The 27,500-nt window shown below is 45.5% G+C and overlaps 1 protein-coding gene across 1 annotated transcript in view; it reads right to left on the reverse strand.

The window, feature by feature from the left end:
• The window catches only part of LOC121844552 (inhibitory synaptic factor 2A-like), an 83,233-nt gene that overhangs the window by 28,772 nt on the left and 26,961 nt on the right, over positions 1-27,500 (reverse strand). The window contains exons 4-5 of the mRNA XM_042314787.1: positions 25,350-26,335; positions 25,112-25,306 (exon numbers count right to left, since the gene is read on the reverse strand). Of these exons, the coding sequence (XP_042170721.1) occupies positions 25,112-25,306; positions 25,350-26,335 (1,181 nt within the window). The remainder of the gene's footprint in view (positions 1-25,111; positions 25,307-25,349; positions 26,336-27,500) is intronic.

A 27,500-nucleotide genomic window follows, 5' to 3' on the forward strand; every position in this document is an offset into this window, starting at 1 on the left:
GCTGAAGTGATGGCTCGGCATTTATGTGTGTGTGTGTGTGCGCGCCCACACTGTGGAGGTCTGAAATGTTGTCAGACAATGATTGTCATGCAAATAACTGTCGGTCTCAGGACAATTGACTGTTCATTAACATGAAGATGATTTAGTATCTCCGGGTCTTCCACTCATAGCCTCTAAACCACCGATACAGAACTTAACATCTACAGTTGAAACAGCCTAATAAATATAGTCTACACCATCACAATAAATCCATGTAATATAGTCTACCTACACCATCACAATAAATCCATGTAATATAGTCTACCTACACCATCACAATAAATCCATGTAATATAGTCTACCTACACCATCACAATCAATCCATGTAATATAGTCTATACCATCACAATAAATCCATGTAATAGTCTACCTACACCATCACAATAATTCCATGTAATATAGTCTACACCATCACAATAAATCCATGTAATATAGTCTACCTACACCATCACAATAAATCCAGGTAATATAGTCTACCTACACCCTCACAATAAATCCATGTAATATAGTCTACACCCTCACAATAAATCCATGTAATATAGTCTACCTACACCATCACAATAAATCCATGTAATATAGTCTACCTACACCATCACAATAAATCCATATAATATAGTCTACACCATCACAATAAATCCATGTAGTATAGTCTACCTACACCATCACAATACATCCATGTAATATAGTCTACCTACACCATCACAATAAATCAATGTAATATAGTCTACACCATCACAATAAATCCATGTAATATAGTCTACCTACACCATCACAATAAATCCATGTAATATAGTCTACCTACACCATCACAATAAATCCATGTAATATAGTCTACCTACACCATCACAATAAATCCATGTAATATAGTCTACCTACACCATCACAATAAATCCATGTAAGTCTACCTACACCATCACAATAAATCCATGTAATATAGTCTACCTACACCATCACAATAAATCCATGTAATATAGTCTACCTATACCATCACAATAAATCCATGTAATATAGTCTACCTACACCATCACAATAAATCCATGTAATATAGTCTACCTACACCATCACAATAAATCCATGTAGTATAGTCTACCTACACCATCACAATAAATCCATGTAATATAGTCTACCTACACCATCACAATAAATCCATGTAATATAGTCTACCTACACCACCACAATAAATCCATGTAATATAGTCTACCTACACCATCACAATAAATCCATGTAATATAGTCTACCTACACCACCACAATAAATCCATGTAATATAGTCTACCTACACCACCACAATAAATCCATGTAATATAGTCTACCTACACCATCACAATAAATCCATGTAATATAGTCTACCTACACATCACAATAAATCCATGTAATATAGTCTACACCATCACAATAAATCCATGTAATATAGTCTACACCATCACAATAAATCCATGTAATATAGTCTACCTACACCATCACAATAAATCCATGTAATATAGTCTACCTACACCCTCACAATAAATCCATGTAATATAGTCTACCTACACCCTCACAATAAATCCATGTAATATAGTCTACCTACACCCTCACAATAAATCCATATAAGTCTACACCATCACAATAAATCCATGTAAGTCTACCTACACCATCACAATAAATACATGTAATATAGTCTACCTACACCATCACAATAAATCCATGTAATATAGTCTACGTACACCATCACAATAAATCCATATAAGTCTACACAATCACAATAAATCCAGGTAATATAGTCTACCTACACCATCACAATAAATCCATGTAATATAGTCTACCTACACCATCACAATCCATCCATGTAATATAGTCTACCTACACCATCACAATCAATCCATGTAATATAGTCCACACCATCACAATAAATCCATGTAATATAGTCTACACCATCACAATAAATCCATGTAATATAGTCTACCTACACCACCACAATAAATCCATGTAATATAGTCTACCTACACCATCACAATAAATCCATGTAATATCGTCTACCTACACCATCACAATAAATCCATGTAGTATAGTCTACCTACACCATCACAATAAATCCATGTAATATAGTCTACCTACACCATCACAATAAATCCATGTAATATAGTCTACCTACACCATCACAATAAATCCATGTAATAAAGTCTACCTACACCATCACAATAAATCCATGTAATATAGTCTACCTACACCATCACAATAAATCCATGTAATATAGTCTACCTACACCATCACAATAAATCCATGTAATATAGTCTACACCATCACAATAAATCCATGTAATATAGTCTACCTACACCACCACAATAAATCCATGTAATATAGTCTACCTACACATCACAATAAATCCATGTAGTATAGTCTACCTACACCATCACAATAAATCCATGTAATATAGTCTACACCATCACAATAAATCCATGTAATATAGTCTACCTACACCACCACAATAAATCCATGTAATATAGTCTACCTACACCACCACAATAAATCCATGTAATATAGTCTACCTACACCATCACAATAAATCCATGTAATATAGTCTACCTACACCATCACAATAAATCCATGTAATATAGTCTACCTACACCATCACAATAAATCCATGTAATATAGTCTACACCATCACAATAAATCCATGTAGTATAGTCTACCTACACCATCACAATACATCCATGTAATATAGTCTACCTACACCATCACAATAAATCAATGTAATATAGTCTACACCATCACAATAAATCCATGTAATATAGTCTACCTACACCATCACAATAAATCCATGTAATATAGTCTACCTACACCATCACAATAAATCCATGTAGTATAGTCTACCTACACCATCACAATAAATCCATGTAATATAGTCTACCTACACCATCACAATAAATCCATGTAATATAGTCTACCTACACCATCACAATAAATCCATGTAAGTCTACCTACACCATCACAATAAATCCATGTAATATAGTCTACCTACACCATCACAATAAATCCATGTAATATAGTCTACCTACACCATCACAATAAATCCATGTAATATAGTCTACACCATCACAATAAATCCATGTAATATAGTCTACCTACACCACCACAATAAATCCATGTAATATAGTCTACCTACACCATCACAATAAATCCATGTAATAAAGTCTACCTACACCATCACAATAAATCCATGTAATATAGTCTACCTACACCATCACAATAAATCCATGTAATATAGTCTACACCATCACAATAAATCCATGTAATATAGTCTACACCACCACAATAAATCCATGTAATATAGTCTACCTACACCATCACAATAAATCCATGTAATATAGTCTACCTACACCATCACAATAAATCCATGTAGTATAGTCTACCTACACCATCACAATAAATCCATGTAATATAGTCTACACCATCACAATAAATCCATGTAATATAGTCTACCTACACCACCACAATAAATCCATGTAATATAGTCTACCTACACCATCACAATAAATCCATGTAATATAGTCTACCTACACCGCCACAATAAATCCATGTAATATAGTCTACCTACACCACCACAATAAATCCATGTAATATAGTCTACCTACACCATCACAATAAATCCATGTAAAATAGTCTACCTACACCATCACAATAAATCCATGTAATATAGTCTACCTACACCATCACAATAAATCCATGTAATATAGTCTACCTACACCATCACAATAAATCCATGTAATATAGTATACACCATCACAATAAATCCATGTAATATAGTCTACACCATCACAATAAATCAATGTAATATAGTCTACACCATCACAATAAATCAATGTAATATAGCCTACACCATCATAATAAATCCATGTAATAGGCAGACAGACAGGCAGGCAGACAGGCAGACAGACAGGCAGACATACAGGTAGGCAGACAGGTAGGCAGCCAGACAGGTAGGCAGACAGGTAGGCAGACAGGTAGGCAGACAGGCAGACAGGCAGGCAGACAGGCAGACAGGCAGGCAGGCAGGCAGGCAGGCAGGCAGGCAGGCAGACAGACAGACAGACAGACAGACAGACAGACAGACAGACAGACAGACAGACAGACAGACAGACAGACAGACAGACAGACTTCTTATTGGATGGTCTAGTGGTAATATTCTTTAGATTGGTTCAGGATATTGATTGACAGTAAGTTCCTCTCACCTGTAATTCGTTTTATTGATCCATGAAGTTATATCTCTATTGTTATGTAAAACACGTATCGATCTGAAGCTAATCGGTTCGTTGATACTGTATGTTGACGTGTTTTTAAAAAATGTTTAATTCCAACGCATAGTCCGTTACCATGACGACAGTACGTGTAGTGGGTGCCGGCGAATTCACTTCGACGATGACATTATGGGGGAGGACTGGTGGAAAGCATACGCTCCATCTCGAACACACACACACACACACACACACACACACACACACACACACACACAGCCTTGTTAGTTCCTCTCTCTCTCTCCCAGGCTGCGGCGTCATGCTTCCTGAGCAGACCGTTGTCAGAGCACCAGTAAGAATTAACGAGGTGTTGTAGAGCTCCACCATTAATTACATTTTAATCTAAATTGCGATATGGACATGCACACTCTTTCCAAATCGCAAAAAAAAGCTGCGATATTTTTGAGACGACACTGAGCCCATCTGTAACACTCATTTTTATACTTTTACATGTTATTACTGGACCTGACTGGACCTGGCGGAGCTGACTGGACCTGGCAGAGCTGACTGGACCTGGCAGAGCTGACTGGACCTGGCAGAGCTGACTGACCTGACTGGACCTGACTGGACCTGACTGGACCTGACTGAGCTGACTGACCTGACCGGACCTGACCTGACCTGACTGGACCTGACTGACCTGACTGGACCTGACTGGACCTGACTGGACCTGACCTGACTGAGCTGACTGGACCTGACTGACCTGACCTGACTGGACCTAACCTGACTGGACCTGACTGAGCTGACTGGACCTGACTGATCTGACTGATCTGACTGACCTGACTGGACCTGACTGGACCTGACCTGACTGAGCTGACTGGACCTGACTGACCTGACCTGACTGGACCTAACCTGACTGGACCTGACTGAGCTGACTGGACCTGACTGATCTGACTGATCTGACTGGACCTGACTGGACCTGACTGAACCTGACTGGACCTGACCTGACTGGACCTGACTGGACCTGACAGAGCTGACTGGACCTGACAGAGCTGACTGGACCTGACTGAGCTGACTGGACCTGACTGGACCTGACTGACCTGACTGGACCTGACTGGACCTGACCTGAGCTGACTGGACCTGACTGAGCTGACTGGACCTGACTGACCTGACTGGACCTGACTGCGCTGACTGGACCTGACTGGACCTGACTGACCTGACCTGACTGGACCTGACTGAGCTGACTGGACCTGACTGACCTGACTGGACCTGACTGGACCTGACCTGACCTGACTGGACCTGACTGACCTGACTGGACCTGACTGGACCTGACGGAGCTGACTGGACCTGACCTGACTGGACCTGACCTGACTGGACCTGACTGGACCTGACTGACCTGACTGGACCTGACCTGACCTGACTGGACCTGACTGACCTGACTGGACCTGACGGAGCTGACTGGACCTGACCTGACTGGACCTGACCTGACTGGACCTGACTGGACCTGACTGACCTGACTGGACCTGACGGAGCTGACTGGACCTGACGGAGCTGACTGGAGCTGACTGGACCTGACGGAGCTGACTGGACCTGACGGAGCTGACTGGAGCTGACTGGACCTGACGGAGCTGACTGAGCTGACTGGACCTGACTGACCTGACTGGACCTGACCTGACCTGACTGGACCTGACTGACCTGACTGGACCTGACGGAGCTGACTGGACCTGACCTGACTGGACCTGACCTGACTGGACCTGACTGGACCTGACTGACCTGACTGGACCTGACGGAGCTGACTGGAGCTGACTGGAGCTGACTGGACCTGACGGAGCTGACTGAGCTGACTGGACCTGACTGGACCTGACTGGACCTGACTGGACCTGACTGAGCTGACTGGACCTGACTGGACCTGACTGAGCTGACTGGACCTGACTGGACCTGACCTGACTGGACCTGACTGACCTGACTGGACCTGACCTGACCTGACCTGACTGAGCTGACTGGACCTGACTGAACTGACTGGAACTGACTGACCTGACCTGACTGGACCTAACCTGACTGAGCTGACTGGACCTGACTGAGCTGACTGGACCTGACGGAGCTGACGGAGCTGACTGAGCTGACTGGAGCTGACTAGACGTGACGGAGCTCGACAACATTCCGCTAACCAAACCCTCGACAACATTCCGCTAACCGAACCCCTCGACAACATTCCGCTAGCGGAACCCCTCGACAACATTCCGCTAGCGGAACCCCTCGACAACATTCCGCTAGCGGAACCCCTCGACAACATTCCGCTAGCGGAACCCCTCGACAACATTCCGCTAGCGGAACCCCTCGACAACATTCCGCTCGCGGAACCCCTCGACAACATTCCGCTCGCGGAACCCCTCGACAACATTCCGCTCGCGGAACCCCTCGACAACATTCCACTAGCGGAACCCCTCGACAACATTCCGCTAGCGGAACCCCTCGACAACATTCCGCTAGCGGAACCCCTCGACAACATTCCGCTAGCGGAACCCCTCGACAACATTCCGCTAGCGGAACCCCTCGACAACAATTCAATAATATTCTTTAAGAAATAGAAACAGTATGTGTGGAGGTCCTGGGCTGAAGTGGTTACAAGGTACTCTGTGGTTATGAGGCTGGTTGGACGCACTGACAAATGATTTAAAACAAAGTTAGGTAGCTTATGGTAGAGAAATGAACACGTAATTGTCTGGCAAAAGTTCTGCTGGACATTCCTGCAGTCAGCATGTCAATTGCACATTCCCTCAACTTGAGACAAGTGACATTTTGTTGTTTGATAAAACTGTACATTTTAGTGGTATTTTATTGTCCCCAGCACAAGGTGCACCTGTGTAGTGACCATGCTGTTTAATCAGATTCTTGATATGCCACACATGTCAAGTGGATGGATTATCTTGGCACAGGAGAAATGCTCACTAACAGGCATGTAAACAAATTTGTGCACAATATTTGAGAGAAATAAGCTTTTATGCTCATGGAACATTTCTGGGGTCTTTTTATTTCAGCTCATGAACCATGTGACCAACACTCTACATGTTGTGTTTCTATTATTGTCCAGTGTGCTTAGTCCCCTTTTCATTCGTTGTCATGCCGACAAAACTGCATTCCTCGGGCCCCTGTATACACACTGTCAAATGAGAATGATCATTCTAGTTCTAGGATTCCAACAGTTTTATCCAACTGTTCTGTTCTAGAATTGCAAGTAAAATCGCCTATATTTGATCCAAAAGGTCCTATGAATTATTTTGCCCCTTTCGTGCAGCCCGACCTCGGCGTAAGTCTACTTTCCTGTCCGCTGGTTTGTGAGTGTGTCTCAGAGAGAGAGTGTGTGTCTATCTCAGAGAGAGAGAGTGTGTCTATCTCAGAGAGAGAGAGTGTGTCTATCTCAGAGAGAGAGAGTGTGTCTATCTCAGAGAGAGAGTGTGTGTCTATCTCAGAGAGAGTGTGTGTCTATCTCAGAGAGAGTGTGTGTGTGTGTCTATCTCAGAGAGAGTGTGTGTCTATCTCAGAGAGAGAGTGTGTGTGTGTCTATCTCAGAGAGTGTGTGTGTGTGTCTATCTCAGAGAGTGTGTGTGTGTGTCTATCTCAGAGAGAGAGTGTGTGTGTGTGTGTGTCTATCTCAGAGAGAGAGTGTGTGTGTGTCTATCTCAGAGAGAGAGTGTGTCTATCTCAGAGAGAGAGTGTGTGTGTGTCTATCTCAGAGAGAGAGTGTGTGTGTGTGTGTGTCTATCTCAGAGAGAGTGTGTGTGTGTCTATCTCAGAGAGAGAGTGCAAGAATGTGGTCCCTTCAATAAACTGCCCAGATGGAGAGATGGATAGTGTTGATGGGGTGTCCAGGCCACTGCCTCATCTTACAATCTCTCTCCTTCACATCTCTCTCTCTCCTTCACATCTCTCTCTCTATTATCTCTCTCCTTCACATCTATCTCTCTATTATCTCTCTCCTTCACATCTATCTCTCTCTCCTTCACATCTCTCTCCATCACATCTCTCTCTCTCCTTCACATCTCTCTCTCCATCACATCTCTCACTCTCTCTCCTTCACATCTCTCTCTCACTCTCCATCTCTCTCTCTCTCTCGCTCTCCTTCACATCTCTCTCTCTCTCGCTCTCGCTATCCTTCACATCTCTCTCTCGCTATCCTTCATCATCTCTCTCTCGCTCTCCTTCACGTCTATCTCTCTCGCTCTCCTTCACGTCTATCTCTCGTTCTCCTTCACGTCTCTCTCGCTCTCCTTCACATCTCTCTCTCTCGAGCTCGAGCTCCTTCACATCTCTCTCTCGCTCTCCTTCATCTCTCTCTCTCTCTCTCTCTCGCTCTCCTTCACATCTCTCTCTCTCTCCTTCACATCTCTCTCCCCTTCACATCTATATATCTCTCTCTGTTCTCTCTCTCATTCACATCTCTCTCTGTTCTCTCTCTCATTCACATCTCTCTCTGTTCTCTCTCTCATTCACATCTCTCGATGTTCTCTCTCTCCTTCACATCTCTCGATGTTTTCTCTCTCCTTCACATCTCTCTCTCTCTCCTTCACATCTCTCTCTCCATCACATGTCTCACTCTCTCTCCTTCACCATCTCTCTCTCTCTCGCTCTCCTTCACATCTCTCTCTCTCTCGCTATCCTTCACATCTCTCTCGCTATCCTTCACATCTCTCGCTCTCCTTCACGTCTATCTCTCTCTCACTTTCACAACTCTCTCTCTCACTCTCATTCACATCTCTCTCTCTCCTTCACATCTCTCTCTCTCCTTCACATCTCTCTCTCTCTCTCTCTCTCTCTCTCGCTCTCGATCCACATCTCTCTCGCTCTTCTTCATCTCTCTCTCTCTCTCGCTCTCCTTCACATCTCTCCCCTTCACATCTATATATCTCTCTCTGTTCTCTCTCTCCTTCACATCTATATATCTCTCTCTGTTCTCTCTCTCCTTCACATCTCTCTGCTCTCTCTCTCCTTCACATCTCTCTGTTCTCTCTCTTTCACATCTCTCTCCTTCACATCTCTCTCTGTTCTCTCTCTCCTTCACATCTCTCTCCTTCACATCTCTCTCTGTTCTCTCTCTCCTTCACATCTCTCTCTGTTCTCTCTCTCTCTCCTTCACATCTCTCTCTCCATCACATCTCTCACTCTCTCTCCTTCACATCTCTCTCTCACTCTCCATCTCTCTCTCTCTCTCGCTCTCCTTCACATCTCTCTCGCTCTCGCTATCCTTCACATCTCTCTCTCGCTATCCTTCACATCTCTCTCTCTCGCTCTCCTTCACGTCTATCTCTCTCGCTCTCCTTCACGTCTATCTCTCGTTCTCCTTCACGTCTCTCTCTCTCGCTCTCCTTCACATCTCTCTCTCTCTCTCTCTCGAGCTCCTTCACATCTCTCTCTCGCTCTCCTTCATCTCTCTCTCTCTATCTCTCTCGCTCTCCTTCATCTCCCTCTCTCTCTCTCTCTCATTCACATCTCTCTCTGTTCTCTCTCTCATTCACATCTCTCTCTGTTCTCTCTCTCATTCACATCTCTCGATGTTCTCTCTCTCCTTCACATCTCGATGTTTTCTCTCTCCTTCACATCTCTCTCTCTCTCCTTCACATCTCTCTCTCCATCACATGTCTCACTCTCTCTCCTTCACCATCTCTCTCTCTCTCGCTCTCCTTCACATCTCTCTCTCTCTCGCTATCCTTCACATCTCTCTCGCTATCCTTCACATCTCTCGCTCTCCTTCACGTCTATCTCTCTCTCACTTTCACAACTCTCTCTCTCACTCTCATTCACATCTCTCTCTCCTTCACTCTCTCTCTCTCTCTCTCTCTCTCTCGATCTCCACATCTCTCTCGCTCTTCTTCATCTCTCTCTCTCTCTCGCTCTCCTTCACATCTCTCTCCCCTTCACATCTATATATCTCTCTCTGTTCTCTCTCTCCTTCACATCTATATATCTCTCTGTTCTCTCTCTCCTTCACATCTCTCTGCTCTCTCTCTCCTTCACATCTCTCTGTTCTCTCTCTTTCACATCTCTCTCCTTCACATCTCTCTCTGTTCTCTCTCTCCTTCACATCTCTCTCCTTCACATCTCTCTCTGTTCTCTCTCTCTCTCCTTCACATCTCTCTCTCCATCACATCTCTCACTCTCTCTCCTTCACATCTCTCTCTCACTCTCCATCTCTCTCTCTCTCGCTCTCCTTCACATCTCTCTCTCTCGCTCTCGCTATCCTTCACATCTCTCTCGCTATCCTTCACATCTCTCTCTCTCGCTCTCTCCTTCACGTCTATCTCTCTCGCTCTCCTTCACGTCTATCTCTCGTTCTCCTTCACTTCTCTCTCTCTCTCTCCTTCACATCTCTCTCTCTCTCTCGAGCTCCTTCACATCTCTCTCTCTCGCTCTCCTTCATCTCTCTCTCTCTATCTCTCTCGCTCTCCTTCATCTCCTCTCTCTCTCTCTCGAGCTCTCCTTCACATCTCTCTCTCTCCTTCACATCTCTCTCCCCTTCACATCTATATATCTCTCTCTGTTCTCTCTCTCATTCACATCTCTCTCTGTTCTCTCTCTCATTCACATCTCTCTCTGTTCTCTCTCTCATTCACATCTCTCGATGTTCTCGCTATCCTTCACATCTCTCTCTCTCGCTCTCCTTCACGTCTATCTCTCTCGCTCTCCTTCACGTCTATCTCTCGTTCTCCTTCACTTCTCTCTCTCTCGCTCTCCTTCACATCTCTCTCTCTCTCTCGAGCTCCTTCACATCTCTCTCTCTCGCTCTCCTTCATCTCTCTCTCTCTATCTCTCTCGCTCTCCTTCATCTCCCTCTCTCTCTCGAGCTCTCCTTCACATCTCTCTCTCTCTCCTTCACATCTCTCTCCCCTTCACATCTATATATCTCTCTCTGTTCTCTCTCTCATTCACATCTCTCTCTGTTCTCTCTCTCATTCACATCTCTCGATGTTCTCTCTCTCCTTCACATCTCGATGTTTTCTCTCTCCTTCACATCTCTCTCTCTCTCCTTCACATCTCTCTCTCCATCACATGTCTCACTCTCTCTCCTTCACCGTCTATCTCTCTCTCTCTCGCTCTCCTTCACATCTCTCTCTCTCGCTATCCTTCACATCTCTCTCGCTATCCTTCACATCTCTCGCTCTCCTTCACGTCTATCTCTCTCTCACTTTCACAACTCTCTCTCTCACTCTCATTCACATCTCTCTCTCTCCTTCACATCTCTCTCTCTCTCTCTCGATCTCCACATCTCTCTCGCTCTTCTTCATCTCTCTCTCTCTCTCGCTCCTTCACATCTCTCTCCCCTTCACATCTATATATCTCTCTCTGTTCTCTCTCTCCTTCACATCTATATATCTCTCTCTGTTCTCTCTCTCCTTCACATCTCTCTGATCTCTCTCTCCTTCACATCTCTCTGTTCTCTCTCTTTCACATCTCTCTCCTTCACATCTCTCTCTGTTCTCTCTCTCCTTCACATCTCTCTCCTTCACATCTCTCTCTGTTCTCTCTCTCCTTCACATCTCTCTCTGTTCTCTCTCTCTCTCCTTCACATCTCTCTCCATCACATCTCTCACTCTCTCTCCTTCACATCTCTCTCTCACTCTCCATCTCTCTCTCTCGCTCTCCTTCACATCTCTCTCTCTCTCGCTATCCTTCACATCTCTCTCTCGCTATCCTTCACATCTCTCTCTCTCGCTCTCCTTCACGTCTATCTCTCTCGCTCTCCTTCACGTCTATCTCTCGTTCTCCTTCACGTCTCTCTCTCTCGCTCTCCTTCACATCTCTCTCTCTCTCTCTCTCTCTCGAGCTCCTTCACATCTCTCTCTCGCTCTCCTTCATCTCTCTCTATCTCTCTCGCTCTCCTTCATCTCCCTCTCTCTCTCTCGAGCTCTCCTTCACATCTCTCTCTCTCTCCTTCACATCTCTCTCCCCTTCACATCTATATATCTCTCTCTGTTCTCTCTCTCATTCACATCTCTCTCTGTTCTCTCTCTCATTCACATCTCTCTCTGTTCTCTCTCTCATTCACATCTCTCGATGTTCTCTCTCTCCTTCACATCTCGATGTTTTCTCTCTCCTTCACATCTCTCTCTCTCTCCTTCACATCTCTCTCTCCATCACATGTCTCACTCTCTCTCCTTCACCATCTCTCTCTCTCTCGCTCTCCTTCACATCTCTCTCTCTCGCTATCCTTCACATCTCTCTCGCTATCCTTCACATCTCTCGCTCTCCTTCACGCTATCTCTCTCTCACTTTCACAACTCTCTCTCTCACTCTCATTCACATCTCTCTCTCCTCACTTCACATCTCTCTCTCTCTCTCTCTCTCTCGATCTCCACATCTCTCTCGCTCTTCTTCATCTCTCTCTCTCTCTCGCTCTCCTTCACATCTCTCTCCCCTTCACATCTATATATCTCTCTCTGTTCTCTCTCCTTCACATCTATATATCTCTCTCTGTTCTCTCTCTCCTTCACATCTCTCTGCTCTCTCTCTCCTTCACATCTCTCTGTTCTCTCTCTTTCACATCTCTCTCCTTCACATCTCTCTCTGTTCTCTCTCTCCTTCACATCTCTCTCCTTCACATCTCTCTCTGTTCTCTCTCTCCTTCACATCTCTCTCTGTTCTCTCTCTCCTTCACATCTCTCTCTCTGTTCTCTCTCTCCTTCACATCTCTCTCTCTGTTCTCTCTCTCCTTCACATCTCTCTCTCTGTTCTCTCTCTCCTTCACATCTCTCTCTCTTCTCTCTCTCCTTCATCTCTCTCTCTGTTCTCTCTCTCCTTCACATCTCTCTCTGTTCTCTCTCTCCTTCACATCTCTCTCTGTTCTCTCTCTCCTTCACATCTCTCTCTGTTCTCTCTCTCCTTCACATCTCTCTCTCTGTTCTCTCTCTCCTTCACATCTCTCTCTCTGTTCTCTCTCTCCTTCACATCTCTCTCTGTTCTCTCTCTCCTTCACATCTCTCTCTCTGTTCTCTCTCTCCTTCACATCTCTCTCTCTGTTCTCTCTCTCCTTCACATCTCTCTCATAGAGCTGAGGACAGAGAATGTTCTGTCCTCTGAAGACTTGTTACAAGCTTTAAGCGTGAAGCGATTTCATCCCTCTGTGACCAAGAGAAAGTGGTTTTGGTTCCATTCTACTGAATTACTATTATTATTTTTGTTCCATGTTGAAAGTTTAAAATCTGAGAGGTGAGATGAGACCGATACTGCTGCTCTCCTCTTTAATATGACACGTGGGACTCGCGTCCAGAGGAAATCGATTTGGCCAGAAAATGTTGCACGTCACTCCCTATGCAAATGAGATGGCAGATCTCCCACTCCATCTCAGCTCCTGGCGGCTAGCGCCAGCTGAACAGGGAGACTCAGCTGTTTCGCTGACTGTAAAGCAATTGACATTGTGCAGTTCACAGAGCGCTCTGTACACAACAATGTCAGTCAGGGAACCGGTCCAGAACCGCTATTGGTCCCCTAACTAGAGGAGTTGATATTCAAATGAACAGTATACTTATACACATGCTGCCCTGGCAATATACAGTCTAGTCACAGCTCTTCCTGTCAGACACAGGCGATATACAGTTTAGTCACAGCTCTTCCTGTCAGACACAGGTGATATACAGTTTAGTCACAGCTCTTCCTGTCAGACACAGGTGATATACAGTTTAGTCACAGCTCTTCCTGTCAGACACAGGTGATATACAGTTTAGTCACAGCTCTTCCTGTCAGACACAGGTGATATACAGTTTAGTCACAGCTCTTCCTGTCAGACACAGGTGATATACAGTTTAGTCACAGCTCTTCCTGTCAGACACAGGTGATATACAGTTTAGTCACAGCTCTTCCTGTCAGACACAGGTGATATACAGTTTAGTCACAGCTCTTCCTGTCAGACACAGGCGATATACAGTTTAGTCACAGCTCTTCCTGTCAGACACAGGTGATATACAGTTTAGTCACAGCTCTTCCTGTCAGACACAGGCGATATACAGTTTAGTCACAGCTCTTCCTTTCAGACACAGGTGATATACAGTTTAGTCACAGCTCTTCCTTTCAGACACAGGTGATATACAGTTTAGTCACAGCTCTTCCTTTCAGACACAGGTGATATAAATTAGGTAGCCCGGCCTCACATGCGTAGGCAGGCCACACACACACACACACCACTCTGCATGCCCCGGCCACAGCTGTGCTCTTGGGATGCCTGAGAGGACATCAGGGCGGATCTTGGCCACCAGGCATCCACTTTTCCTCAAAGGCGAGCCGTGTCCTCCACCTCCTTCCCCTCTCCACCCCTCCTCCTTATCTCCCTGGCGAGCCGTGTCCTCCACCTCCCACCCCTCATCCTTATCTCCCTGGCGAGCCGTGTCCTCCACCTCATTCCCCTCTCCACCCCTCCTCCTTATCTCCCTGGTGAGCCGTGTCCTCCACCTCATTCCCTATCCACCCCTCCTCCTTATCTCCCTGGCGAGCCGTGTCCTCCACCTCCTTCCCCTCTCCACCCTCCTCCTTATCCCCAGCGACCTGGCAAGGTCCTGTACAGATCGTCTGAATAATGAACCGTATAGGAGAGACCTAAACATACATCTCCCTGAGTTAAGGAGACAATTGAGGAATCTCTCTCTCTCGCTCTCTCCTCTCTCTCCACCTCACTCTCTCTCTCTCTCTCTCTCTCTCTCTCTCTCGCTCTCTCCTCTCTCTCCACCTCGCTCTCTCTCGCTCTCTCTCGCTTATCTCGCTCTCTCTCGCTCTCTCTATAATCTCTCTCTCTCTCTCTCCTCTCTCTCTCCGCTTCGCTCGCTCTCTCGCTCTCTCGCTCTCTCGCTCCTCTCTCTCTCTCTCTCTCTCTCCTCTCTCCTCTCTCCTCTCTCTTCTCTCTCTCTCTCTCCTCTCTCTCTCTCTCTCTCTCTCTGGGCCTCAACTCCTGTAAACCCAGGGGACTGGCACACAGAGTTGGGTCTCTGTCGTGGACAACAGCTATTTTAGGATCCGTTCTTATGTGTAAGAACCAATCACATACTGTTGTCAGGGAATATCTAACATACTCTACATGACCAATAATATTTGTTCACCTGCTCGTCTAATATCTCATTCCAAAATCATGAGCATTAATATGGAGTTGGTCTCCCCTCTGCTGCTATAACAGCCTCCACTCTTCTGGGAAGGCTTTCCACTAGATGTTGGAACATTGCTGCTATAACAGCCTCCACTCTTCTGGGAAGGCTTTCCACTAGATGTTGGAACATTGCTGCTATAACAGCCTCCACTCTTCTGGGAAGGCTTTCCACTAGATGTTGGAACATTGCTGCTATAACAGCCTCCACTCTTCTGGGAAGGCTTTCCACTAGATGTTGGAACATTGCTGCTATAACAGCCTCCACTCTTCTGGGAAGGCTTTCCACTAGATGTTGGAACATTGCTGCTATAACAGCCTCCACTCTTCTGGGAAGGCTTTCCACTAGATGTTGGAACATTGCTGCAGGGACTTGCTTCCATTCAGCCACAAGAACATTAGTGAGGTCTGGGGCACTGATGTTGGGAGATTAGGCCCAAAGGTGTTTGATAGGGTTGAGGTCAGGGCTCTGCGCAGGCCAGTCAAGTTCTTACACACAGATCTCAACAAACCATTTCTGTATGGACCTCGCTTTGTGCACGGGGGCATTGTCATGCTGAAACAGGAAAGGGCCTTCCCCAAACTGCTGCCACAACGTTGGAAGAACGGAATCATCTAGAAGGTCATTGTATGCTGTAGCGTTAAGATTTCCCTTCACTGGAAATAAGGGGCCCAAACCAGAAAAAACAGCCCCAGAACATTATTATTCCTCCGCCAAACTTTACAGTTGGCACTACGCATTGTGGCAGGTAGCGTTCTCCTGGAATCCGCCAAACCCAGATTTGTCTGTCGGACTGTCAGATGGTGAATCGTGATTCATCACTCCAGAGAACGCGTTTCCACTGCTCCAGAGTCCAATGGCTGTGAACTTTACCTCACTCCAGCCGACGCTTGGCATTGCACATGGTGATCTTAGGCTTGTGTGCGGCTGCTCGGCCATGGAAACACATTTCATGAAGCTCCCGACAAACAGTTATTGTGCTGACGTTGCTTCCAGAGGCAGTTTGGAACTCGGTAGTGAGTGTTGAAACCGAGGACAAACGATTTTTACGCACGGTGCGTTTGAGCACTCGGGCAGTCGCGTTCTGTGAGCTTGTGTGGCCTACCACTTCACGTCTGAGCCGTTGTTGCTCCTAGACGTTATCTCTTCACAATAACAGCACTTACAGTTGACCGGGTAGAAATTCGACGAACTGACTTGTTGGAAAGGTGGTATCCTATGACGTTGCCACGTTGAAAGTCACTGAGCTCTTCAGTACGGCCATTCTATTGACAATGTTTGTCTATGGAGATTACATGGCTGTGTGCTCAATTTTATACACCTGTCACCCACGGTTATGGCTGAAGTAGCCGAATCGACTCATTTCAAGGGGCGTTCCCATACTGCTGTATATATAGTGTACCTTGTCTCTTTTCTCCTTTAGGAGAAACACTGTCAATGTCTCGGCCGTCACTTTCTCTCTCCCTTGCTTCTGACATGTCGTTGTCTGTGAAATATACATGTTCCATTTGTTTCCTGTCCCAGTTTCTCTACTGTTTTATCATGTGTAATCATGGCCTCCCAGTTTCTCTACTGTTTTATCATGTGTAATAATGGCCTCCCGGTTTCTCTACTGTTTTATCATGTGTAATCATGGCCTCCCGGTTTCTCTACTGTTTTATCATGTGTAATCATGGCCTCCCAGTTTCTCTACTGTTTTATCATGTGTAATCATGGCCTCCCAGTTTCTCTACTGTTTTATCATGTGTAATCATGGCCTCCCAGTTTCTCTACTGTTTTATCATGTGTAATAATGGCCTCCCGGTTTCTCTACTGTTTTATCATGTGTAATCATGGCCTCCCAGTTTCTCTACTGTTTTATCATGTGTAATCATGGCCTCCCAGTTTCTCTACTGTTTTATCATGTGTAATAATGGCCTCCCAGTTTCTCTACTGTTTTATCATGTGTAATCATGGCCTCCCAGTTTCTCTACTGTTTTATCATGTGTAATAATGGCCTCCCGGTTTCTCTACTGTTTTATCATGTGTAATCATGGCCTCCCAGTTTCTCTACTGTTTTATCATGTGTAATCATGGCCTCCCAGTTTCTCTACTGTTTTATCATGTGTAATCATGGCCTCCCAGTTTCTCTACTGTTTTATCATGTGTAATCATGGCCTCCCAGTTTCTCTACTGTTTTATCATGTGTAATCATGGCCTCCCAGTTTCTCTACTGTTTTATCATGTGTAATCATGGCCTCCCGGTTTCTCTACTGTTTTATCACGTGCGACATGGTTTTTCAGCAGAACATTCCACATCACGTCTAAAGGGCAAACGTCTCCAGACTAAATGCACTTTGACACATTGACTACATGAGGAATGGATGTTACGCCATGCGAGCGGAGATGTAACGTGTTCACCTAACAGCCCTGGGCTGTTACTGTTTGGACTGCTGACATTTCTGACAGAGCGGGACTGTGTTGCTAACGTAGCGTGACGACACAAACATTAGAATCTCTGCTTTGGGGTTGTGGAGAAGAAAAAAACAATCTATCTGCTGTGATTTAAAAAACCCATTGGACAGGAGACAGTCTATCCACATTCTACCAGCTGTTCGACTCGGTATCAGACGTTTACATTACTCAATGTAGGTTTACAACTCAATGTAGGTTTACAACTCAATGTAGGTTTACAACCCAATGTAGGTTTACAACTCAATGTAGGTTTACATTACTCAATGTAGGTTTACAACTCAATGTAGGTTTACAACTCAATGTAGGTTTACATTACTCAATGTACGTTTACAACTCAATGTAGGTTTACAACTCAATGTAGGTTTACAACTCAATGTAGGTTTACAACTCAATGTAGGTTTACAACTCAATGTAGGTTTACAACTCAATGTAGGTTTACAACTCAATGTAGGTTTACAACTCAATGTAGGTTTACAACTCAATGTAGGTTTACATTACTCAATGTAGGTTTACAACTCAATATAGGTTTACAACTCAATGTAGGTTTACAACTCAATGTAGGTTTACAACTCAATATAGGTTTACAACTCAATGTAGGTTTACAACTCAATATAGGTTTACAACTCAATGTAGGTTTACAACTCAATGTAGGTTTACAACTCAATGTAGGTTTACAACTCAATGTAGGTTTACAACTCAATGTAGGTTTACAACTCAATGTAGGTTTACAACTCAATGTAGGTTTACAACTCAATGTAGGTTTACAACTCAATGTAGGTTTACATTACTCAATGTATTCTACAATGTCATATAACAGTTTACCGCAGCACATGAGAGAGCCTAACCATAGTCGTTGTCCGGATTTTTTTAAACCTCATCATCCAAAACAGAAACGTTTCAAGACATCGAAATAACGGCCATATTTTCCCGTTAATACCCAAAACATACAATGATGAAACTTGGGAAGCCATTTTGAATCCATGTTGTTGGTCCTAGTATCATGTAATGTTCAGAATATGTTGAGGGGAGTTATTTATTTCACTACTTCTGCCAGTGAATGAAAGCCAGGCTATAGTTACTACGTTGTACTAGATACTACTGCTACATGAGTCATATGAAATAGTCAAGTGTCGAGGTCTTCATGGCTCCCGAGTGGCGCAGCGGTCTAATACACTGCATCTCAGTGCTAGAGGCGTTACTACAGACACCCTGGTTCGAATCCAGGCCGTATCACAGCATCTCAGTGCTAGAGGCGTCACTACAGACACCCTGGTTCGAATCCAGGCCGTATCACAGCATCTCAGTGCTAGAGGCGTCACTACAGACACCCTGGTTCGAATCCAGGCCGTATCACAGCGGTCTAATACACTGCATCTCAGTGCTAGAGGCGTTACTACAGACACCCTGGTTCGAATCCAGGCCGTATCACTGCATCTCAGTGCTAGAGGCGTTACTACAGACACCCTGGTTCGAATCCAGGCCGTATCACAGCATCTCAGTGCTAGAGGCGTTACTACAGACACCCTGGTTCGAATCCAGGCCGTATCACAGCGGTCTAATACACTGCATCTCAGTGCTAGAGGCGTTACTACAGACACCCTGGTTCGAATCCAGGCAGTATCACCGCGGTCTAATACACTGCATCTCAGTGCTAGAGGCGTTACTACAGACACCCTGGTTCGAATCCAGGCCGTATCACAGCGGTCTAATACACTGCATCTCAGTGCTAGAGGCGTTACTACAGACACCTTGGTTCGAATCCAGGCCGTATCACAGCGGTCTAATACACTGCATCTCAGTGCTAGAGGCGTCACTACAGACACCCTGGTTCGAATCCAGGCCGTATCACAGCGGTCTAATACACTGCATCTCAGTGCTAGAGGCGTCACTACAGACACCCTGGTTCGAATCCAGGCCATATCACAGCGGTCTAATACACTGCATCTCAGTGCTAGAGGCGTCACTACAGACACCCTGGTTCGAATCCAGGCTGTATCACAACCGGGCCGTGATTGGGAGTCCCACGCCCAGTGTCGTCCGGGTTAGGGTTTGGCCGGGGTAGGCCGTCATTATAAATATGAATTTGTTCTTAACTGACCAGCCTCGTTAAATAATGAGACTTCTAATTTAATTTTTATTTTTTTACTATTGTCGTCGTATCTGAGGTTCATCTTGCGGCTCGTGGCGATGTCACGTCCCTCACTTTCAGTGTCGAGTGGACTAACTGCTTCCTCATATTACTGCTGGAGATAATGTATCTATGAAGGTTAATGATAAGGTAATGGTTCTTCCAGGACATCCTGCTAAGCACGAGGGTCAACTGCCTTTAGCTCAGGTGTAAAGGACGTCCCTCTGCTTGCTCAGCTACGACTACTTCCTCCTTATTCAGACCGTACCTGGCACCAACTCAGAGGACCTCTCCTTGCTCAGCTACGACTACTTCCTCCTTATTCAGACCGTACCTGGCGCCAACTCAGAGGACCTCTCCTTGCTCAGCTACGACTACTTCCTCCTTATTCAGACCGTACCTGGCGCCAACTCAGAGGACCTCTCCTTGCTCAGCTACGACCACCTCCTCCTTATTCAGCCCGTACCTGGCGCCAACTCAGAGGACCTCTCCTTGCTCAGCTACGACCACCTCCTCCTTATTCAGCCCGTACCTGGCACCAACTCAGAGGACCTCTCCTTGCTCAGCTACGACCACTTCCTCCTTATTCAGCCCGTACCTGGCGCCAACTCAGAGGACCTCTCCTTGCTCAGCTACGACCACCTCCTCCTTATTCAGCCCGTACCTGGCACCAACTCAGAGGACCTCTCCTTGCTCAGCTACGACCACTTCCTCCTTATTCAGCCCATACCTGGCACCAACTCAGAGGACCTCTCCTTGCTCAGCTACGACCACTTCCTCCTTATTCAGACCGTACCTGGCGCCAACTCAGAGGACCTCTCCTTGCTCAGCTACGACCACTTCCTCCTTATTCAGACCGTACCTGGCACCAACTCAGAGGACCTCTCCTTGCTCAGCTACGACCACTTCCTCCTTATTCAGACCGTACCTGGCACCAACTCAGAGGACCTCTCCTTGCTCAGCTACGACCACTTCCTCCTTATTCAGACCGTACCTGGCACCAACTCAGAGGACCTCTCCTTGCTCAGCTACGACTACTTCCTCCTTATTCAGACCGTACCTGGCGCCAACTCAGAGGACCTCTCCTTGCTCAGCTACGACCACTTCCTCCTTATTCAGCCCGTACCTGGCGCCAACTCAGAGGACCTCTGCTTTACAAATACACGTGACGACACCTTCCTCGAGTGTCTTATCTGATCGCTCCATCTCAGAAGCTAATGAGGGACACTTAAGGCTGAGGAGCACGCTTCTCTCACACACACACAGACACACACACACACACACACAGAGAGAGAGAGAGAGACACACACACACAGAGCTGCCACTAACATGTAGAGCCTGTCTAGCTCTGTATCTAGCTAGTCATCTCCTGCTAAGGGAAGTAATTAAGTCGTTTTGGGAGGAGATTTGTTTGTTTTAATCACCTTCCTGGACTGCAGCCAATTGTTGTGTCACACACACAAGTGTCTCTGTCACACACACACACACACACACACACCCACACACACACACACACATCACCCAAGTGTCTCTTTCTCTCTCTCTCTCTCTCTCTCTCTCGCTCACACACACACACCCGGTATTGTCCTGTCATCTCAGCACTGTAGGACAGCCAGGTAATAAGAACTGAAGAGAGAGGGTTTTGTTTTCCTGTAGTGAATTGCCATGATGGATCTGAAGCAGTGGCTCAATAAAACACCAACCCTGTTGTTGTGATTACATGATATCACCTGACTGGCTCGTCAAACCACTTCGGACCAATTGAGCCAGATGATTGGTTGGTCCTCTAGCAGAATTGCTCCAGTTTGTTGTTGATATCTAGAGAAAATCCCCCCGAGAAGTATATGGTTCCTTTTAAAGAGCCCATTCAGTACTCTGACTTCTCTGTGACAGATACAGTGGCTAGATAGATGCTAGACTGTTGTTGTCGTCGTCCCCCCCCCATCCCGTTTAGTACCCTTGGGTTTGTTTGGATGTTATTCTCTAAAGATCAGTATGACAGGGAACGTGTGCTGAAAAAGACCTCCTATAAGGGGACTTCCTCACATCCCCTTTATCTGCTGTTCTGTTCCATTGTCTTCGATAAATACAACCTAGATGGACTAGTCCATTTAGTTCTGAATCAGAGCTCTACCAATACAACCTAGATGGACTAGTCTAGTAGTTCTGAATCAGAGCTCCACTATTCCACCAATACAACCTAGATGGACTAGTCTAGTAGTTCTGAATCAGAGCTCCACTATTCCACCAATACAACCTAGTTGGACTAGTCCATTTAGTTCTGAATCAGAGCTCCACCAATACAACCTAGATGGACTAGTCTAGTAGTTCTGAATCAGAGCTCCACTATTCCACCAATACAACCTAGTTGGACTAGTCCATTTAGTTCTGAATCAGAGCTCCACCAATACAACCTAGATGGACTAGTCCATTTAGTTCTGAATCAGAGCTCCACCAATATAACCTAGATGGACTAGTCCATTTAGTTCTGAATCAGAGCTCCACCAATACAACCTAGATGGACTAGTCCAGTAGTTCTGAATCAGAGCTCCGGTATTCCACGGTCATCTCACAGGCTTTTCTACTGTATGTGAAACACACCATGACCACAGGATTCATCATATCTGAGTGATTCATAATGTGATGCTGCTGGGTCTTCAATGGTTCCTCTCGCACTTATACTACAGCGTTGTTCAATACTCCATGCTGATTGGCTAGGAGGGTATATTCTAGAGCGTTGATTCGTTTCAGATATACAGACAGTTCAATACTCCATGCTGATTGGCTAGGAGGGTATATTCTAGAGCGTTGATTCGTTTCAGATATACAGACAGTTGGACAAGATATTGGACACCATCTGAAGTAGTTACACTTAAATAGTACAGCAACACATCACTACCCAGTCTCTCATGTTAACCAGTATAACTAGTCCCCTGATCACCATCACTACCCAGTCTCTCATGTTAACTAGTATAACTAGTCCCCAGATCACCATCACTACCCAGTCTCTCATGTTAACTAGTATAACTAGTCCCCTGATCACCGTCACTACCCAGTCTCTCATGTTAACCAGTATAACTAGTCCCCTGATCACCATCACTACCCAGTCTCACATGTTAACCAGTATAACTAGTCCCCTGATCACCATCACTACCCAGTCTCTCATGTTAATCAGTATAACTAGTCCCCTGATCACCATCACTACCCAGTCTCTCATGTTAATCAGTATAACTAGTCCCCTGATCACCATCACTACCCAGTCTCTCATGTTAACCAGTATAACTAGTCCCCTGATCACCATCACTACCCAGTCTCTCATGTTAACTAGTATAACTAGTATAACTAGTCCCCAGATCACCATCACTACCCAGTCTCTCATGTTAACCAGTATAACTAGTCCCCTGATCACCATCACTACCCAGTCTCTCATGTTAACCAGTATAACTAGTCCCCTGATCACCATCACTACCCAGTCTCTCATGTTAACCAGTTTAACTAGTATACCTAGTCCCTTGATCACCGTCACTACCCAGTCTCTCATGTTAACCAGTATAACTAGTCCCCTGATCACCGTCACTACCCAGTCTCTCATGTTAACCAGTATAACTAGTCCCCTGATCACCGTCACTACCCAGTCTCTCATGTTAACCAGTATAACTAGTCCCCTGATCACCATCACTACCCAGTCTCTCATGTTAACCAGTATAACTAGTATACCTAGTCCCCTGATCACCATCACTACCCAGTCTCTCATGTTAATCAGTATAACTAGTATAACTAGTCCCCTGATCACCGTCACTACCCAGTCTCTCATGTTAACTAGTATAACTAGTCCCCTGATCACCGTCACTACTCAGTCTCTCATGTTAACTAGTATAACTAGTCCCCTGATCACCATCACTACCCAGTCTCATGTTAACTAGTATAACTAGTCCCCTGATCACCATCACTACCCAGTCTCTCATGTTAACCAGTATAACTAGTCCCCTGATCACCATCACTACCCAGTCTCTCATGTTAACTAGTATAACTAGTATAACTAGTCCCCTGATCACCGTCACTACCCAGTCTCTCATGTTAACTAGTATAACTAGTCCCCTGATCACCATCACTACCCAGTCTCTCATGTTAACCAGTATAACTAGTATAACTAGTCCCCTGATCACCATCACTACCCAGTCTCTCATGTTAACCAGTATAACTAGTCCCCTGATCACCGTCACTACCCAGTCTCTCATGTTAACCAGTATAACTAGTCCCCTGATCACCATCACTACCCAGTCTCTCATGTTAACCAGTATAACTAGTATAACTAGTCCCCTGATCACCGTCACTACCCAGTCTCTCATGTTAGCTAGTATAACTAGTCCCCTGATCACCATCACTACCCAGTCTCTCATGTTAACCAGTTTAACTAGTATAACTAGTCCCCTGATCACCATCACTACCCAGTATCTCATGTTAACCAGTATAACTAGTCCCCTGATCACCGTCACTACCCAGTCTCTCATGTTAACCAGTATAACTAGTCCCCTGATCACCATCACTACCCAGTATCTCATGTTAACCAGTATAACTAGTCCCCTGATCACCATCACTACCCAGTATCTCATGTTAACCAGTATAACTAGTCCCCTGATCACCATCACTACCCAGTCTATATTGTGTGGGCCTCTCCCTTCTCCAGCTCCTGTATAACTCCCAGTAGGTTGTAGGACCTATACATCAGATAGATAGTGATAGTAAAGTCTCCTTACCCCTCTCTGTGGGCCTCTCTCCTGTATAACTCCCAGTAGGTTGTAGGACCCACACATCAGATAGATAGTGATAGTAAAGTCTCCTTACCCCGCTCTGTCGGCCTCTCCCAGTAGGTTGTAGGACCTATACATCAGATAGATAGTGATAGTAAAGTCTCCTTACCCCTCTCTGTGGGCCTCTCCCAGTAGGTTGTAGGACCTATACATCAGATAGATAGTGATAGTGTAGTCTCCTTACCCCTCTCTGTGGGCCTCTCCCAGTAGGTTGTAGGACCTATACATCAGATAGATAGTGATAGTAAAGTCTCCTTACCCCTCTCTGTCGGCCTCTCCCTTCTCCTGTATAACTCCCAGTAGGTTGTAGGACCCACACATCAGATAGATAGTGATAGTAAAGCCTCCTTACCCCTCTCTGTGGGCCTCTCCCTTCTCCAGCTCCTGTATAACTCCCAGTAGGACCTTGATGGTCTCCTGGCTGGAGGAGATCAGGTTCTCCATGGCCTGAAGCTGTGATTTCACGTCCTCTCCTCCCTCCCCTTTCTGAGTCAGTACCGGTACTATCTGCTTACAGGCCCCTCCGGGGTTAACTCCCCCGCAGTCGCTACGGTCGCTGGTTCGACCCCGCTACTCCTACAGCCCAGCGCCTCCCCGTGGTCCGGGCCGAGAACGTCTGTGATGAGAACGTCTGTGATGAGAACGTTGCCGGTTCATGACACTGTGCCTGAGTAGTGCAGCCAGCGGCCCGCGGGAGAGTCTGAGACTGTAGTCCATTGAGCTCCAGTCCCTTCATTCGTTTGCTCCGTGCTGTCGGGCTCTCCAGACACTCCACCTGGGTCAGAGAGTTCCAGGAGATGGGGCCGGTCACCTTGGAGACTGAGGAAGACCCTCTCATGTCCCCCGGCAGAGTCCTGCTAGAGCCTGGCTCCTCCGAGTGGAGCAGCTGCCGTTTACCGGCCGGACGGTCCGAGGAGTCCAGTTCCCTGTGTTCTAATCCTTCCAGGGGGTTTGATTCGATGCTGCAGATCTGGTAGTCGGTGGCCTGTGGGTTGGAGTCGATGCTGCAGATCTGGTAGTCGGTGGCCTGTGGGTTGGAGTCGACACTGCAGATCTGGTAGTCGGTGGCCTGTGGGTTGGAGTCGGGTGTGTTGGAGGGAGAGGGGCCGTCTGTGAGCATCAGACAGTCAGAGTAGAGGACGTCGTCTGTACAGTGCTTCTCCACCGTAGCCATGCACTCCGTAGTATGCAACAAGGCTCTGGTTCTCTGTACTCCTCCTCCTCCTCCACCGCAGGCTCCCCTGTCCTCTAAACGCTCCACAGCTCTGGTTCTCTGTACTCCTCCTCCTCCTCCTCCACCGCAGGCTCCCCTGTCCCCAAAACGCTCCACAGCTCTGGAGTGCTTGACGTCGATGACAAACCCATTGTTGTGGCCCTTGTCTCTCTCCACTTGCTTGGTGTGGCTGTGGCCCTTGTCTCTCTCCACATGCTTGGTGTGGCTGTGGCCCTTCTTCCTCTCCATGGGAAAGGTCTTGTAACGGCTCCTGAGGTCCGGGGAGGTCTGGACCCCTGTGCTCTTGGTGACGTTGGGGATGGAGCGCCGAGCGGGCACGGTCATGTATTTGCGGTACACCACCTTGGGGAAAACGGTTTAGAGTTTTGAAAATGTGTTTTCTCTTCACACACCGACACATTACAGAGTAAACAACAACAACATTGACACATTAGAGTAAACAACAACAACATTGACACATTACAGAGTAAACAACAACAACAACATTGACACATTACAGAGTAAACAACAACAACATTGACACATTACAGAGTAAACAACAACAACATTGACACATTACAGAGTAAACAACAACAACATTGACACATTACAGAGTAAACAACAACAACAACATTGACACATTAGAGTAAACAACAACATTGACACATTACAGAATAAACAACAACAACATTGACACATTACAGAGTAAACAACAACAACAACAACATTGACACATTACAGAGTAAACAACAACAACATTGACACATTACAGAGTAAACAACAACAACAACATTGACACATTACAGAGTAAACAACAACAACAACATTGACACATTACAGAGTAAACAACAACAACAACATTGACACATTACAGAATAAACAACAACAACGTTGACACATTACAGAGTAAACAACAACAACAACAACATTGACACATTACAGAGTAAACAACAACAACGACATTGACACATTACAGAGTAAACAACAACAACATTGACACATTAAAGAGTAAACAACAACAACAACAACATTGACACATTACAGAGTAAACAACAACAACAACAACATTGACACATTACAGAGTAAACAACAACAACAACATTGACACATTGCAGAGTAAACAACAACAGCAGCATTGACACATTACAGAGTAAACAACAACATTGACACAGAGTAAACAACAACATTGACACATTAGAGTAAACAACAACGGCACATTACAGAGTAAACAACAACAACAACAACGACACATTACAGAGTAAACAACAACAATGACACATTACAGAGTAAACAACAACAACAACATTGACACACTACAGAGTAAACAACAACAACAACATTGACACATTACAGAGTAAACAACAACAACAACACCGACACATCACAGAGTAAACAACAACCACACCAACACATTACAGAGTAAACAACAACAACAACATTGGCACATTACAGAGTAAACAACAACAACAACACCAACACATTACAGAGTAAACAACAACAACATTGACACATTAGAGTAAACAACAAC

Source organism: Oncorhynchus tshawytscha, unplaced genomic scaffold (assembly GCF_018296145.1).
Source record: "Oncorhynchus tshawytscha isolate Ot180627B unplaced genomic scaffold, Otsh_v2.0 Un_contig_4913_pilon_pilon, whole genome shotgun sequence".
Taxonomy (NCBI): domain Eukaryota; kingdom Metazoa; phylum Chordata; class Actinopteri; order Salmoniformes; family Salmonidae; genus Oncorhynchus; species Oncorhynchus tshawytscha.